Genomic DNA, 17,892 nt, shown 5'->3' on the forward strand with positions numbered 1-17,892 from the left:
CGAGGCAAAGACGTGACCTCCAGTTTCCACTGCAACTCGGTAACAAAGAGTTAATTTGTCATCATTGTTTCACCCTCTGTTCTTTCCAACTGTGATGTTGTTCAGAATTTATGAAGCAGTTCTTGAATAAAAATGATTCACAATTTTGAAATATTTTCATTTCCTCTTAACTTAGTCAACTATTAGATTAGAATGAGGAGGATTTCATTGGAGTCCATTTGTTTTGATAACATTTCTTATTAAAGAAAGGATTAGTAATATGCTGCATTTCAAAATGTTACAAAGAAACTAAAGCTGCTTTGCAAGAAACTAAAGGTTTATCATTATGCAGTTTGATGCTTTAAATTGTTTCACTGTTTTCTCAGAAACTGACATTGAACATTTGACACAGCCGTTAAATCCCCTATCAACTTAAAAAAAAAAAAAAAAAAAAAAGACTTTTAGAATAAACGTTGTAAGAGTTTCTGTGGGAAATGCATGCTGTTCTGTAAAGCTATATCGACATTACAGTCCCTTTCTCTGTGAGCGTACAGCCCTCCAGTAAAATGACCTTTGGATTTCAACAGTTAGAGAAAACCCTCTAATAGCTTGAAATACCTCACTCTGATTTCTCAGGCTTTGAACACAATGGAGTGACTTTTCAAAGGGGGGACTGTGAGTTATATGGATCTAACTGGTCTTTATAGATGTGTGGTCAAGCGTCCAGAGCCCAAGTGATTCCTCGAGACAATGAGAAATCCCCCATTTCATGTCCTTAGATCTTTTGTGACTGCTGGCTGCTACAACAACAGGTATGAATAAAATGTAGTGTATGGGACCTGGAATGGGAAAGGACAATATCTAAGGTGCTATTATTCCAGTGCTATGAGGAAAACATTGCAACAGCTATAAACAGGTAAAGCAACCATGATTTTAAAATAAATCGCAACAGTGTATGAACCTTTTAAACTATTTAAGTCTATTTTCAAGTACTTAAGTTTAAACCCACAGCATCGCGACGTCTCAGATGTGGCAAACATGCTTCCATCACACCTACTGCGCCTGGAACTCAAACCAACCAATAATGGCAATTACTGCTGGCACCACTTTCAGGCACCAGCGGTTTTCATTGGCCTGGACTAATCCCCCATAAACCCTCGCAGCGCCACAATCACCAACCGAGCCGCGGCTAATTGCATATGAGTCCCTTGCACGCTCCAGGTGCCACCATAGCACACCCGGTGTTTGTAAACACAGCTCGTAAAGAGGAGGCTGCCATCAAAGTGTTAATGTTTCCTCGGAGGATCAGAGGCAGCGCAGGAATGATGGGGGTGCAGCTGGGCCGATACCTGGATGGTCTCGAATGAGGCAGCTGTGTGCGAGCGAGCTCAGAGAGGGCTTCATTTTACACGTTCCTGTCAGAGAAGAAAGACACTCAACAGGAGTTTGTGTTTGTTTACCTTACCCTTCTTTTCTGTCCTCCTTTTTATTCGTTCTTTGTGTCCGTGCCGGAAGTAGATGACCTCACTTGGTAAGCACGAGTAGTGATGTGCAGAGCTGAAAAGAAAAAGAATAAAAGAGATAGTTGTGTGTTTAAAGTGATGCAAGCAGCAGATGTGTTTTCTTTTAGGTTTTGAAGTCCTTTAGATGTTCTCTTTGAAAACAGCAACAGAAGTCTGATGGAATTAGCAGCCCCCTTGTAGAGCAGTTGGCATGATTTATATGGGGATATATATTACATCGGTGTCATCTGTATATTATTGGATACAGTTGACAATTCAAACATCTCTTGAAGACTCAAATTCTCATAGGTAGAAAGAAAGAGTTTTGATTTTGGTGACTTTCTGTCCATCCTGGCTGTTAAGACTTAAGCACTTCATGTTGCATATCTAGCCAATTTAGTCTCCTTAGTTAAGAATTCCCTTTTTCCTGTTGTACCACCACAGCAACTCAACAAGTAAACAATACACACTACATTATGTCAGAGAGGGAGCTTGATGGCCTGTGTGGATAAAAGAAACACTTAGAGCAAAGCAAAAATGATTTTTAATGAAAGTATATATACACCTGAGCTTCGTATTGGAGGCTGTCCTCCCAAGACGAAGGAGTATAGCAGCATCAGTGGTTCCACCAAGTGCCACAAAACAACATACATGGAGAAGAATGTAAGGTGATGTTACGGCATGTTCTCATTCAGTTTGTCAAGGCCTGACGGCATCTCAGACCCCAGCATGCAAACTATTTTGTGACTTTGTCACTCTTTCTACTCCGTCACATGAAACTCCTTCTTCAGCCGAGGTGGTTACGGTGCCGGTGGCAAAGGGCACTGTCCATATTTGTCAGACGTCAACGGGTTTGACAAAACAAGAGTATTTGACGGGATAGAAGAACAGGCTGGTGTTTACTATAGAGCCACAGAGTGCAAGTAGGGAAGGGAAGTCTCGGTGGAGCATGGGTCAACAAAACGACTCACACAGCAAACCGCTGTCTGTTTCCCATCTCTTAATTGACAGTCAATGTTGTGACCATGGTCGCTGAAATTACCCTAACCTAAATAAAGTGTTTCCCTAAACCTAACCAAGTTGTTTTTGTGCCTTAATCTAACCAAATCTTAACCGCAGAGTTTGTAATGAATCCTGCATCCTGGAAAAAGGTTCCCCAGATCTAGAAATACTTCTTTCCAAATGGCACAGAAAATTGATTGACTTGAAGAACTTCTTGTATATTAAGATACTCTATACTTGAAAGAAAATGTGAACCAATCTTTTAAATCCTCTTCCAAAACTACAATATAACTCTTTATTTAATCCAAAAACATATTAAGTTCAACGTTTGCACTGGGTTCCGCCTTACTGTTCCTTCCAAACAAAATCTGAACTTGCACAAATAAATAAACATTAAAAACATATTACAGAGCAAGGGAGTAGCACCTGCAAACCCCCCGGTGTGAGCATTTATTTTTCATCGGTGGATGGGTTTAACCAGTGAGACTGTTCAGGAATTCAGCTCATTCACTGCCCTGCACAAGACTTGTGGTTGTACCGAAGCAGCTGGGGGTTGGTCAGTCAGGTGGCCGGTGGCCCACTGCTGCTTTTATGACTCAACATCATCACTCATTTCCTACCACCTTTGGGTCCCACTGTCCTTCATCACCTTGATCTGGTGTTTTGTTTACAGCATCTGTCCAAAGCCAACAATTCTTTCTCACAAATATCCAGGCTATGGCCTTTGAGCAACAAGACGGCATGTTTTCTCTGCATAAACCTGTTTTTCAGGGTGTAGAAAAAGGTTTCACACTGTGATCAGATAGGCAAACACACAAAGGTGCTTTTGAAGGTGTAAGTGGGTAAATGAAAGTACAAAATGTTATCAGAAAGAGAGCTTCATCTCCAGCAATTAGCTCCTATTCAGGACACTGCGGTAAGCATCTCCAAAACATCTCCCTGTCAATCCCTGACAATTGGTGTGTGACATTATTTTTGTATGTTGACAAAAAACAGATCAAGAGAGGGCCACATGGGACTTGTTTGCAATCAGTGCTCAGAGGAAACAATTATCCCACAAGCTTGCCAGCTTTTTCATGGGCTGAAGAGAGTTGGAGTGGCCGCTTAAGTCACCAGCAGACACGGGTTTTGTGTCCCTCAGTAAACAGCACTGGCTATCATCAGGATGGAGTGTCGCGTCTGGAGTCAAGAGGCTTTTATGGATGCATGTGGCAAAGCACACTGACACTGAGCAGAGTCAGACACTGTGTGTGTCTGCTATACGAGTGTGTGCTGCACATTTTATATACTAGAGGGTGTGGTCTAACACTGGGGTGCATTTGTAAAGCTGTTCAGTTAGGCGTCACTGAGAAATAATAATTATAATCCTCATTTCTTCCGATATGATCACTCTTTTAGCTGTTGTTTGAAATGCTCTGTGCTCGACTGCTCTCTTCACAAAGGCAGCTCTCTCAGGCTGTTAGGCATGTCCTGTGTGTATGTAATTTTTTTTTCCCTCTTGTCTTGGGCTCAGAGTATATGGCTGTCTGGTACCCTAATCGCTAATGATAGAGTGTCTTTTGATGGGGAAACTTCCAAAGCTTGATGTGTCTAACCCAGACTCTTGTTCCCTCTTTTATTTTCCAGGTCTGATGGAAATCCGATCTGTCAGTGTGGGAGTTGTTGCCATCAAATCTGTCAGCACAGGGCTGTACTTAGCTATGTCCAAGAAAGGCACGCTCTTTGGATCGGTGCGTATACAACCTGGCAACATTGTTTCTTGAGGTCAAGATGCTGGGAAAGTGGGGGGGGGGGGGGGGGGGGGGTATATATGTATAAGAGTCTCAAATGAGTGCTTCCCCAAAAATGTTTGATTCCACTGAGGTGAATGAAAACCTCAGGAATCTTGTGCTGGAAAGTCCAGAGAGAGGTCAGAGTGCTGCTATCAATCATGGCTGTACACCTGGGCCTCGGCTGACGATACCTGCAGCTTGAGCTGGCTTGTTCCACTGTCAAAATAGATAGCAGAGTAACGAAGCCCAACCAGCAGTGACAAAGAGCCAGCTGGGCTCATTTAAGACTTTGCGTGCCATCTGCCAATTGTTGTTTCGCACAGCAAGCTTTCAAAAGTAATCACCTCTCTTTGTTAAAATCAGACACACATCAGACCTGAGGTGTGTGGTGTCTAGCTCATGTACTTACATCTTGGACAAAGGGAAATCAGGGACAAGCAATCAGTCAGCAAGCAGCGATAAGACAAGAGTGCCTCCGACGAGCTAACACACAAAACAGGACATAAATAGACCTGAAGATCCTTCCATAGTAGCAAAACAGCAGGTGAATCCTGATGCTATCGCAGAGCAGGACTCGTTATGGCAGCATGATAACAATCTGGAAAAGGGAATGCTATCCCAAACCTCTTGTCACTACAATATCTTTCAAGCCTCTTTGACAAACTGATAAGAAGTGGTAACCACCCATGGAAAAGTGGCTTTGCTGAAAGCTAAATGTTGCATTTAAAAAAAAAAAAAGTCTTGTTCTATTTTGGTAAATTTGAGAACATTAAAGGGTCAGTTCACAAACACACACACACACACACAAACGTATTTTTATAAACTATTTGCCAAGGTTTTAATTTATCATCGCTAAGATTTCTGCTGCCAACCCATCACAATGTAGTTGAGTATAATTTCAAATGTCCTGCCAATAATAACAAGTTTTAGTGGGAAATTCATTTTCAAAAGTCAGTCCCAACAAAAACTTAAATGTCAGGCCTCTCTCAAGTACACAGAACATTGTTTCTGGAAAGAACATGCTGCTGCTGTCCACTGACATAAACTGTACTGGTTTGATGGAAAAGAAGTTTCAGGAGTGGATGTTGCCCCAAAACCTTTTGCATGGCTAGACACCACTAAGGGTTAGGAACACATGGTTTTTTTTTGTAATTTGGGATAACCAACCCTTTATATCTAATTTCCATGACATTAAAAAACAAACCAGCTAAATTCTTTGGAATGGAAAAACTCACCATATCAATGGCAAACACCTTTTATTAGTAAGCCTTTTACTGCAACAACAGGCATTATCCTTAGTGCACTTCTTGGAGGCTGGCCATGTAAAGCACTACAAGAATAGCAGTCAGCTGTTAGCGATAAACTCCTTTTTGATAACCTACTCACCATTTCCTGTCTCCCTATCTCCACTTACAGGTGAAGTACAACCCGAGCTGCAAGTTTAAAGAGCGCATCGAAGAGAACGGCTACAACACGTATGCTTCGCTCCGCTGGAAGCATGGCGGCAGACAGATGTTTGTTTCGCTGAACGGGCGCGGGAAACCACGGCGAGGTCACAAGGCTCGACGACGACACCCGTCCACTCATTTTCTGCCCATGCTCCCGTCCTAGCTGCCCAAGTCTGAACTCTGACCAGCAGCTGGATGGCTCGCCTGCCTCCTCCTCACGCTAGTGCCGATCTAGCTGTGATGACAACCTTTATTTTTATTATTCCATCCTCCTGTCACATAAATGTACATTTGCTGAGGTCTGTAACATTTGTAGAGTTAGAATAATATCTACTTTTAAGTTATTTTCTGTATTTTCTAATGATGTTCAGTAATACAGTCCAATTCAGTAGAACTATACTATCTTCAGGCATCTGTCTAGTTACAGTATCCACCTGTGAGTGTGAACTGCATGGAAGGAGGTGTTTGGGCGGCATTAGAAGATTGTAAGAGGACAGAAAAGGGACAGAGAGTCTTGGAAACAACAAATTGCGACAAACTGTTTTGTTTGGAAATGACAAGTATCACCATTAAAACAAAAAAAAAGCAACTTTAAAATAGTTTCAAATTAAAGATAAAGTTACGACTGAGGACACAGAGGTCTTGTCCTCTGTATTTTAGAGGAGGTTTATGGACAGTCATACTCTACAATTAAAAACATGGTGGGATGTTCGTGGGTTGATTCCAGTATTTTTAGACTTAATATGATATATTTAGCCTTACAAAAAACTACATGTGAATTTATGATAACATAGACATTTCACATTTTCATCACCGAGCACCATGTCATATATTAAAACCATTGATTGAGTTTTAGGTAGCTTACATGTGAAATTTGAAAATTTTACTCGTAAAAGAAAACACATCTAATGTTTTAATGTGCATCACTGTTTTGTATATAATTCAAAAACCGGCAAATCGTATACCATATGCAAGACAACATTTCACTGGGTTCAAAAATAGGCTTGGTGTAGTTTTTGGACATTTTACAGGTATAAAGTAAGTTTTGTGAGGCTAAATATGACTTTACCCCTAAATTAACAAAAACAAACAACATAAAAATATGTTTTTTTTTTCTTCACCAGATTTTTATAAAGTGAGTAAGGTATACACCCCTCAATATAATAAAGGGGTTAAGAGAATAAACAAAACATGAGAAATCCAAATAATGAATTGTCATTAAGCTGAACTCATGACCTCAAACCACAGCTTAGGCCCTACTACAAATGTATCATCCTCACTGTTGCTTGGGATAAACTAACACCACTTGATAAGACATACTGACTTGCACCTGAACTGTACATATGACATGAAAATCTCTACTGACTCAAACACAATGATAAATGTACTGTTCTGTCCGACTATGTCTATATATGACAGGAACACAACAGAGACTAAGCTAACTACTGGGATAACGTGCTGGATCTCCTGAGATGACCTTTCTATGTTTGTGCATGCTTCTGTCAGTCTGCTTCTCCCGTCAAACGAGCCACAGCTAATAGATTAGAACTCAATACCAGAAAACATGCAGTGTGTCTCATCTAGTTTCTGATTCTTGGTCTTTAGTTCAGTCGTGAAATAACTGATATTCATTTTGAGTCTTTTAATGTATCATAGCAGCCGCAGGCATACCAGATGTCAAGTAGCAGCGGCTTCCTTAATTTTGTACACAGTAGTAAATGGGTATTACATACTGCCTCTCTGTCAAGTCTTGCTAACATTTTCTCGACAACAAGGCTGTTGCTAATAGAACATTTAATATATTTAAAACATTTTGTACTCTTTAACTGGTTGAGGTTGATGCTTATTGTTATCGTCGAATTTTCTGTTGGATTGTAGTCCTACTGTTTAAAAAGAAGGGGAAAAAAAATAATCGTATTCAAGTCCATATTCAGCTCAAGTTGTATGGTAATATTCCTGGATATTGGTACATTTGTGATTCACTTATCATAAACAGCTTTCAGCAATAGGCCAGTAATAGCCGGTTGTATATATAAGGCCAAATTCCCACAACAAACAGTCCTTAGATCCATTTCAGTTAAGTAAAGTCATTTGAGTGGCCTTGGTCAATGCTGAGTTTGGTAAACTTAAATAAAAAAAATGTGGATAAATCCTGAGTCACGGTTTATTTAAATATTTTCCTGAAATCATGACGTGCAACAATGGCCCGCTAATCTTGTCTTGTTCGCAGAACTGATTGTTAAGTGCTGGTAACATCTCAATCAGAGCTCTTCCCCATAATCCCCCTCTTCATCATAATCATGACAAAACTCACAGCGGGAGAGGCGTTGATGTGGGGGGACCTCCCCGCGTCTGATGAAAGCTCTGCGGTTATGAACTATGCGACCGGGCATCGAGATCATTTACACACAGACGAGCCCTCCAGTGGCACAGGAGGCCACTCGGTCTTTTCAGCGAACAGAAAGGAGAGCCGCGGATGAATAGTGGCTGTTTGGGGTGAATAAAGGCCAACCTTTCAGCCTGTCATAATGTGAGATTACTGTGACGGGGTACATGTCTGGTCAGAATGGCGTGAAGTCACATTGTAGTTCAGCTGCAAAGGTCTGGGTGCGGCACACAAATATCAGTATGGGGGGTCTGGCTGTACTGTTGCCATGCAAATGTATTTGTCCTTAGCTGGGCACCCTCGTGGTGCCGTAATAATTCGGGAAAAAATAAAGACTACTTGTAACTGTTATTCTCGCGTTACTGGCAAATATAGTCATCATAAAGTTTGACATTTTTGGAAGAACGTTTTCTTATTGACAATCGTTTGAGGAGATTAGCACCACTTAATATGAAGCTACGGCACAATGTGGCTTACCCACCCTGTTAACGTGCTGAAGAGCCTAAATACACCCGTCAGCCCACGACACAATGCCGTGTCAGTGTCATGTTTTGCCTCAGCAAGCCATTAAAAGTAATATGCCTTTGATTTAGGCACCAAAAAAAAAATCACGTGATTATGGTCCGGAAAAGATCAGTAAGGGCTAAAAAAAAAAAGGTAATTTTTGTTTTTGTACAGTTTATGTTTATGTTATTAAAAGAAGTCTGCATTGACTTTAATTTCATAATAGACTCAATTATTAATCGATCTGGTTAAAGTCGTGTGTTTGTTCCGTTCAACCACTCCCTACTCAAGACTTTTATCACTTTTTCTAATTTGTCAATGACTTCTGTCATACAAGTTCCTTCTTTGACCCCTGGACATACTTGCGTGTACTTTTCACACCCAGACAAGGCAAAACGTGTCACGGGCCCGGTATCCTCAAGTGGACCATCGGGTGTATTGCATGCTTTGGTGTGATACCAGGCTGAGCTTATAGTACAGTGAAACAAGACATAACATATTCATTGATAAGCTTTAGAGGTGCTGGTAAGGTGGATTTTGTTGCCTCTGTTTAGGGGGAGGCCATCTTTTACTCTGTTTCCAGTGCAAAGTTAAGCTGTCTGCTAACTCTAGCTCGTTAGCACAAGGGCATGACATTGAGAGATCAAAACATGACTGAACGAGAAAGCAGATAAGCATATTTCCTAAAACGTTTAAGTTTATGAATGTTTTTTTAAACAAGAAAATACTATATTTCATGTCTTTATGTATGTTTCTGCTCTCCTGTTGTAAGAAAGTACTAGTTAACACTGCATAATACAGTGCATTTCAGCCATGCAGGCGTTTCTGAACATATGATCATTATCTGACCCTCAGCTGGGACAGACACACTAAAACATGCACGCCACAAAGTAATCCCATTTTCTGCCCGTTCTTTCGATTGACTCGCTTCTTTGTCAGTGTCCCCCATTTCTTCTCCTCCACCGCTCCTCTCCCTTCTTTTAACCGTCTAAGAATCCCTCCTTTCTCCTTGGCCTGAGGGTGCGATTGGCTGTTGGTGCCAGTTCCAGGGACAGTAAATGGGAGCTGTAATTATCATTGCTCCACCACTGTCCTGTCAGTGTGCTCGCCAGCAAAACAAGAGGGATCCTTTGGAAGTCCTGATCAAAAGCTTCGGCCTTTGATCGTGAAGCAAAAGGAAAAAACATTAAACACTGTGCAAAATCAACGAGGAATGTCCCAAAGAGGGAGAGCTCGGGAGAATGCAAAGGACAGCCATCGAGAAGACATCCTTAGTTCCTCCTCTGCCACGACGTGTTGATGTCACCAGCACAGGTGTCTGGGCTGCGTTTGATCTGTTCGGTGTGAGCAGAGGGCTGAAGGAGTGACTCACGCACTCATGCAGTGGCAAAAGTGTCTGTCAAATAGCACCTGGTCAGCTGCACAGCAGGTCATGTCCTCGTGTTTCTACAATGACCTCTCATTAGTTTGTTTACAATCTGATTTTGACCGAAATGTGGCAAACGCCTAAAACATACAGTACAGTACATGTTCACGTCCGAAAAAACATGATGATTCTGCATGAGCCAACATGTTTGCAGAGAAGGTTACTTTGAATACTTCAAAATTAATTTGCAGCTGAGTGACATAAAAAAGTAATAATGGAAGCCCATTTTGAGGGTTTCAGCCAAAATCTACAGGGGCACAAGTCATGCTGCTTCAGCGACAACAAACCACAGCCTCTGGAACCTTTGAAACCCTGTGTGGTCATTTTCTCTCACAGTGACTGAAAAGAACTGTGGTGGGTGGGAAAGAAAAAAAAAAAAAAAAAAAAAAAAAAAAAAAAAAAGAGCCCCTCGCCACTCATAATACCAATCTTATGTATGTAGACGAAAATGGGAGGGATGGGAGGGGTTGGGGGGGTGGCAAACAGACTAAGGCACAATTTTAAAGCGCTTATTGAATTGCCATTACAGCTCCTGAGACTAATTGTGGCTGTTGTGTGTCTCTCGGTGGCCTAGGGGGCTCTGGAGTGGCCCTGTATGCTCTTACTCAGTGGGGTTTTCAAACCGAGTGGCCCTGAAAGAGAACAGGACCACCGTAGATCAATGGCAAACCTTTCACTCTTTCACAGGCCCTCGCTAATCCTTCTCATTTGTCTGCCATTTGTTGAGGCACATTCACAGCTCCCTGAATTTAGGATTAGGGCTTGTTTTGTTACAAAAACAGCCTAAGTTATAATGCTGAATAGATGGACTGAAGGGTGGACGACGGATGAGTGTGGATGTGAGGCTTGGAACATGTGTGTGTACGGTTATTAAGTATACACTATGTGTATGACCAAACTCATGCGAATACAGTGTGATAGTTTCCTTGACAGGTGATTTGCGGTAGCAACACAGACCTAAAAAAAAGTAATGTGTTCAAAATAATGTGTTTTCCGCAAAATGTTTACGACAGTTTTGTCTTTATGTGAGACTGGAGGTGGCTATTTGAATTGTAAATTTCAAACCTTCCGCAGACAAGTGGATGTAACATTTTCTTGTGTTCACACACAATACAGGTGAATTTTAGAGGTGGTACGATTGTATAAAAGGTCATTAAAAAGAAGGAAAGGAGCAGGAGTAGACAGACTCACCTCGGGTAGCGCAAACGCAGGGAAAGATGAGTCCACACAGGCTGAAAATGTTTCAACTTTGGATTATCCTTGAGCTTTATGACTCTGCTTTACTCTGCTTCATAAACATATACAGACAAGAGAGAGAATGAGAGACAGCAGGCAAATTAAAGAGAAAAACAGGGACTTCTGGTAAGTTGTGAGATCATTCAGTGGCTGAGCTCAACACTAATACAAATAAGAGTTGGTTCGTTTCTAGTTAGCTACCTATCGTTAAAACACAATTTTTCCAGAGATACCAAATATGTCACACTGTAGAAAATGTACATTCAGCTCTACACGTCTACTGTGATACATTAACTTTATATTTAAAAAAAAAAATTATAACCACTTTAGAGGGAAGTAAGGTGAGTCTCTGGGTTAAACATTTGTTTGTCTTGAAGAGTAGATTGTCAAGGAGACAGTACAGGCGCCTTGTGCTGTCAAAAACGCAAATCTAACAGTTCCAAAGCTTTGATATTCATGTGTTGTCTTTTAACACGTCCCGTTTCATACGTGTTTTTGTGTAAAGCCAGAGCTGCGTACATTCACCCAAAGAGAGAGCAAAGACAGAGTTCACTGTCCTCGGTCACCTTTTGAAAATAAACGTTTCATAAGAGAGAGGAAAAACATGAACAAATTGATTCATCACACACAAATACCTGCAAAGGCAATACAATTTCATTAAAGTCACAACAATTCCCTTTGAAGCTCGGAGTTTTTCTCCACTGTGCTCTGTCTGAACCTGACAGAGTGCTCGGACAGTCTTGGCAGCCTGCTGCAGGGCCATCAGACGGAGGCCTTCTCATCGCTGAGTGGATTAGTGTTCATGTCTGAAGCCACTTAGCGGACTTTAGACAGGGCTGCTGAGTGGCACCTGCGCCACATTTCCCCTTAAGCCCTGCCATGCCACGCCACAGGTATGTGGTGCCGAGTGGCCAAACCCCATGTCATGCATTCTCCAGATGCCTGCAGCCATGCCAGATATATTTCATGTGGGGGCAACGTGAAGAGATGCATGGAAAGATGATCGTGTGACAGGAAAGTTGGTCCTCAAAATGGTGATATTAAAGAACAGAAACACGATTATTGGCTTTCTTGCTGAGAGTTGTGTGTCAAGGCTAATCTTGTCTGATATGGGAAACATAAAGCAAGAGCCTGCAGATGGTGTGCTTTGCCTGGAATAAAACCTAAAAACACAAGCAGACAGTTAGCCTGGTTCTCTGCAAAGGTAAAAAAAAAAAAAAAAAAATCAACCTACAAGCACCATAAGGCGCTGGGTTGGAATATCTGCTACAGCACTAAAGTGGTTTCCTTCACATTTGGCCAATAGGAGCTTCTGTGTTGCCATTAATTACTTTCGGTCATCTTTCTCCACTGTAAAGTATGGTGTCCCTCAGGGGTCTGTGTTGGGTCTAATTTTATTTTCTAATCATTCACAAATATGTTGCTTCCTTCTACTGCTACGCTAATGACACGCAGATCTATCTGCCCGTTAGAGACCCTGATCCCGGCATGCTGCATTCTTTATATGACAGCCTTGATGATGCTAAAAACTGGATGTTACAAAATTTACTCAAGCTTAATTTCAACAAAACAGAGGTTCTTAGTTGGTTTTCAGCACTTAACTAAACAAATTCTGCCATCTGCTGGCCCATTCTAAAAACGCATTACACCTGTTTCAAAAAAATCTTGGTAGCAACTTGGGTTTTGAACACCATATCATAAAGCTCACACAATCATATTTTCATCGTCTTACAATGATCTCAAAATTGCAATCAAGTTTCTCAGAGACCATTTATCGCGCCTTTATCTCACACCTCAACTATTGCAACAGCTGCTTCACTAGCCTCAATCACAAATCAGTTAGTCAACTCCAGGGGGTAGAGAACTGAGACTTTAAAAAAAAAAAGTCCAAGGACCCCATCACACCTGTTTTAGCTTCCTTCCACTGGCTAACAGCATGTTTTAGAATTGATTTTAAGATCTTGACTTTTCTTTTACTTGACTCACCATGGTCTCTCTCCATCCTATTTATCTGACATCATTGTTGCATACCAGCCTGTAGGTATCCCGGGATCCTCAGACAAAAGACTTTTATCTGAAAACTAAACAATGCAGAGTGTTCGCTGTCAGAGCCCCCGAGTTATGGAGTGAGCTGACTGAAGAAATCATTGAGCAAAGTCAGTGACATCTTTTAAATATTCTTAATTTATCTTTTATTGGAGGGCATTTCCTGATTTTAGTTATCTACTTTTTTTTTTCCCCTTTTTAAACGGTAACTGTTTTATTTGTTTTATGGTTTATCTTACTCAGTCATTGCGTTACTTGTTTAACTGTGTCGGTTGTTTTTGTTTTTATGGCTTGTTTGTATGTGAAGCACTTTGTCACATGAGTTCAGAGAAGTGCTATATAAATAAACATTTGTAATATTATTAGTACAATTATGCTTGATAATTACCACGTTTGAACAATTTTATGTAAACCAAATCCTCAAAAAAAATAGACAAATTGTGGTTTCATGGGTGGTTATGTGCTGCTGCTATTTCTTGGCCTGGTGCGGAGACTTCCTTGAGTAATTGTCTTCACCATGAGGTTACCAAGCAACTCAAAATTAAACAAACAACATGTTAATTTGTGAGCTTTAGAGGTCTTGGTGAGCAGTTTTTTTGTTTTTTTTAAACCCTGGAGAAAGCCAGCCTAGCTGTTACTACATCCAGTGTTATGCTAACTTAAGATAATTAGCTGCTGGCTGCAATTTCATCGTGTACACTGCTGAATGATTATGAGGGAGGTATCTCTTCTCACACACTGCAAGAAATATAGCACGTATCTTTGACCTTGCACAGATCCGACATCCTTACAAACCTTTCAACAGATAAACGCAGGAATAATGTGGAACAGTTAAGTGTGCATCAGGTTGAGATTGGTAGAAGGACATACGAAGGCTTTGGTGGAAAACACTGTTCAAACAAAAACAAGACACTTGAAGTGATGTCGTATCAGACTAATCATAATCACCACCTGACTATTCTCCTGCTCCGTGTTGGAAATAAACATATGCTCAAGTCATCTGCTGTGTGTGTGCATTTGGGTCCGTTCTAACACCACCTCATGACACCGTGTTACATTGAGAGGGTTCTCTAATATTTTTTGATTGTTTACAGACATGAGGTAGGAAGAATTTCAGAAACACATTTCAAATATGACGCAGTCCACCATGATCTCAATTATAAACAGTTGAATTAACACATTTTAGAACTATAGTACTCGTAAAGGCCGGACAGCTGTCGTATTGGATTGCATTATACTGTACACTGTGATATAATGGCCACTGGGTGTATAGGGGCAGTTGTTTGTGACTCTGGATATAGTGGAGATACAGGCGACACTGGCCGAACATCACTATGGCTCTTCATGTAGTTTCAGCTGCATGATCATGCTTGTTGGTCGCGGTACTTTGGCGAGAGTTTACACCGGGCAGACTTTTACTCACACGAAAGCACGAAGGTTGCACCGCTCCGGTGACAGGTAAACTATCAAAAATATGTAACAAATGAATAAATCGAAGAGGATAGCTGAAAAAGGTGGTGGCCACCTAAAGGGGCTCCTTCTATAGAGTTTGGTTAGCTGAGGCAGGCCAGCCACATATTGGCCAAGGTCCCGGTCAACATCATGAGGTTGTCTTTGGCTGTAAGTGACTGGAAAAGACCAAAGTCGGTGCCGCTTCATGCAAAGTTTGAGCTGCGCCAAAGCCTATCCACCCTGCTCCTCAAGCCCCGCTGTGTGTGTGAAGTAATTCTTCATGCCAGTGAAACCAGACAGACTCTGTGTTTTGTCACTGCATGCATGGTGATATTTCTTCAGTGCTGCAGTGTTTTTTCACTTCAAAGATTAACAGGTGTATTTTCTTTAGGCACGGTGTCAGTTTCTGCTGTCTTTTGTGCTGGGAGTGGGTTTGAAATAAACCAGGTGAAAAGGTTTTTATTGGATTAAAACCTGTGGGTTGTATCAAAAAATAAGCATGTGTAAATTTCACTTTCCTCTTTTAAGGTCTATCATCATAACGTAGGAGCAAGAACTTGACTCTGACTGGAACACTTTAGGATGCTACATCCAACAATCTTCCACTTAAATCCTGGCTGAAACTATGGATTTAAAATAAATAATTGAATTCATTTTCTTCCGTACTGTAGCCGCCTATGTCTGGACAAGCTGGGAGGTGTTACTAAAGTGAAAGTAATCCATGTATCACAGCACAACAATAAGTATACTAATATGTGGGCAAAGCCAAAAACTTTTATTTTTTTATTTTGAGAGTGCATGATAGTGACACAAAACAATGTCAGTGCAGTGCATCCTCATTACATGATTCCCACAACAAAGACTTTTACATACAATCTTCAAATTTCCAACAAATTATCTGCAGACAGCCATCAAGCCAGAGGAAACTATGTCAAACGGAAAGAACAATGAATCACAACTGTATTGATATTACTGTAGCCTACAGTTACCCAGGTCTCAGCCCTGTTAAAGGCTGCATCTATAATCCTTGCAGAGAAGTGCGCTGAACCTCATAATATTGATAATACAGGCCGCCACAGGGAACTACGGGAATGTTGGGTAGTAGTAGTAGTGGCAACATTAATTTACTGTAGGCTACAGTGAGACCTGTGCAGATAGACTGTAAGAGAAGTAAATCTAGACATATTTGGTCTTTGTGGAATTCTTTCATATGAAACTTGTCTTATTTCCAGGTCATCTTTGAATCATGACATTCAATTGTTTGATTCTTCACTAAGATGGTGTTTCCTTTGCATACATTCCTTTCCAAGTTTGTAAATTACTTGGATTTGTTCATATTTGGACCAGACACGAACTACATTATTTGTAAGAGGATACCCTTATTATTGTTTTTCCTAAATGGTTAACCCTCCTGTTGTCCTTGGGTCAAAATGACCCGCAGCTGTGTTCAACCAAGTTCTATTTTATTTTCATATTTTTTGGGGATCATTGGTGACGAGGAGGCTGTGAGGGTTTCTTTAAAGAATGATGACCAATGATCCCCCAAAAAATATTAAAAAAAATATAGAAATAAAATAGAACTTGGCTGAACACAGCTGCGAGTCATTTTGACCCGAGGACAACAGGAGGGTTAACATCTCAACATGCTTTAACATTCTAACTCTATTTAAGACTTTCCACTGATGGAGACGTGGCTCCCTCTGATGGTCGAAGAGCAGAGCAACTTTAAAAGTCTTGCAGTGAACTCTGGCCCTCTGCTGGATACCATGTATTATTGATCGAAGAAACATGAGCAACAGATTAGCTGAACATGGCCTACATGCTGCACTGCATTTCATTTGATATGATCCAGATGTCGATATAGAAAGAGAAAAGCAATATGTAGTAAAACGTACATGGAATAGGGTATATAGTTACAAACATCTGGATTAATCAATCAGCAGTGCTCAGTTCAGCAGGCCTGATGTTAAATGAATGAGCATCACAGAGTGCCTGAACCACCAAATCCATTAGGTTAGGTTAGGTTAGGTCAGGGGTCTCAAAATTTACTTGGGGGCCGCTGGAGGCAGAGTCTGGGTGAGGCTGGGCCGCATTGGGTATTCCACAAGAAAAGCTTTGTTAAAAAAATTCCAATCTTCTCAAATGTCTTTATTTTTAATTTTTTTTAACACAAAATAAGATGAAAAAATAAATAAACAAATTAAGAATTAATAAGTAAATAAATCAGTAATAAATAAAATAATAATAATTAGATTTCTCTAGTCAGCAACTATGTGTGGTTTCTTCAGTCTTCTATATCTGCTGTATTCAGATTTAAACGTCTTTATTAACAGTTCTTTAACCTCAATGGGTTCTTCTGAACATGAATTGTCCTGAACATGAATGGAACATTGAAGAACATGAACTGTTCTTCTGAACATGGCTTCTCTTGCCTACTCCTTGCTGCTAGAGACCTGGCAGCGCTTCCTCTCGCATAGCATCCCTGGTATTTTGCATACTCCTCAGCATGTCTAGTTGTGTAATGACGTTTCAAATTGTATTCCTTGTGCACCGCAACTTTCTCTGTGCAAATAAGACACGTCGGGGTGCCCCTGTGCTCAACAAAGAAATATTGCATCTCCCACTTTTCCTGGGATTGTCTGTGCTCATCACCAACCTTTCTCTTCACTGCAGGCTTTGAAAAAGACATGTTTGGGGCTGTGGAATATATTTTAATTCCACTTGGTGTCACTGTCGTGTTTAGCCGTGTTTATGACATCATATAGAAATACATGTAGTGTTCATCGTGTGAGGCAATGCAAATAAAAAAAATAATGACCCCCCCCAAATAACGGTGCGACCCTATAATTGGTCCGGGTTATCGGAGACTGTTATTGCCGACGGACAGGTGTCGGTATGTGACTGCAGACCACATTAGGCTACATTATTTCCTTTCTTTTATCTCGCCGCGTACGCATCACTTTGATTTATTTTGTCAGAGAGAGACATATATACGTATAATGTCCCGCTGGGCAGCAACTTAAAAAACTTTTTCTTTGGAAGTGTTGTGAACGCAGCGCGCTGGGACGAATGTCCGCGTTTGCCTGATAGAAACGAGGCAGCCAGCCAGGCACGGAAGAAAACTCTCCACGGCAAAGCT

General features: G+C 40.9%; 1 protein-coding gene across 1 annotated transcript in view; it reads left to right on the forward strand.

Annotated features, from left to right (window-relative positions):
- fgf22 (fibroblast growth factor 22) overlaps window positions 1–7,906 on the forward strand; it is a 31,556-nt gene extending 23,650 nt beyond the window's left edge. The window contains exons 2-3 of the mRNA XM_069150179.1: window positions 4,110–4,213; window positions 5,672–7,906. Coding sequence (XP_069006280.1) covers window positions 4,110–4,213; window positions 5,672–5,866 — 299 coding nt within the window. The 3' untranslated portion in view covers window positions 5,867–7,906. The remainder of the gene's footprint in view (window positions 1–4,109; window positions 4,214–5,671) is intronic.
- Window positions 7,907–17,892: the final 9,986 nt, after the last annotated feature.

Source organism: Embiotoca jacksoni, unplaced genomic scaffold (genome assembly GCF_022577435.1).
Source record: "Embiotoca jacksoni isolate LCO1_2020_lvr unplaced genomic scaffold, fEmbJac1.0.p SCAF_16, whole genome shotgun sequence".
In the NCBI taxonomy this organism is placed as follows: domain Eukaryota; kingdom Metazoa; phylum Chordata; class Actinopteri; family Embiotocidae; genus Embiotoca; species Embiotoca jacksoni.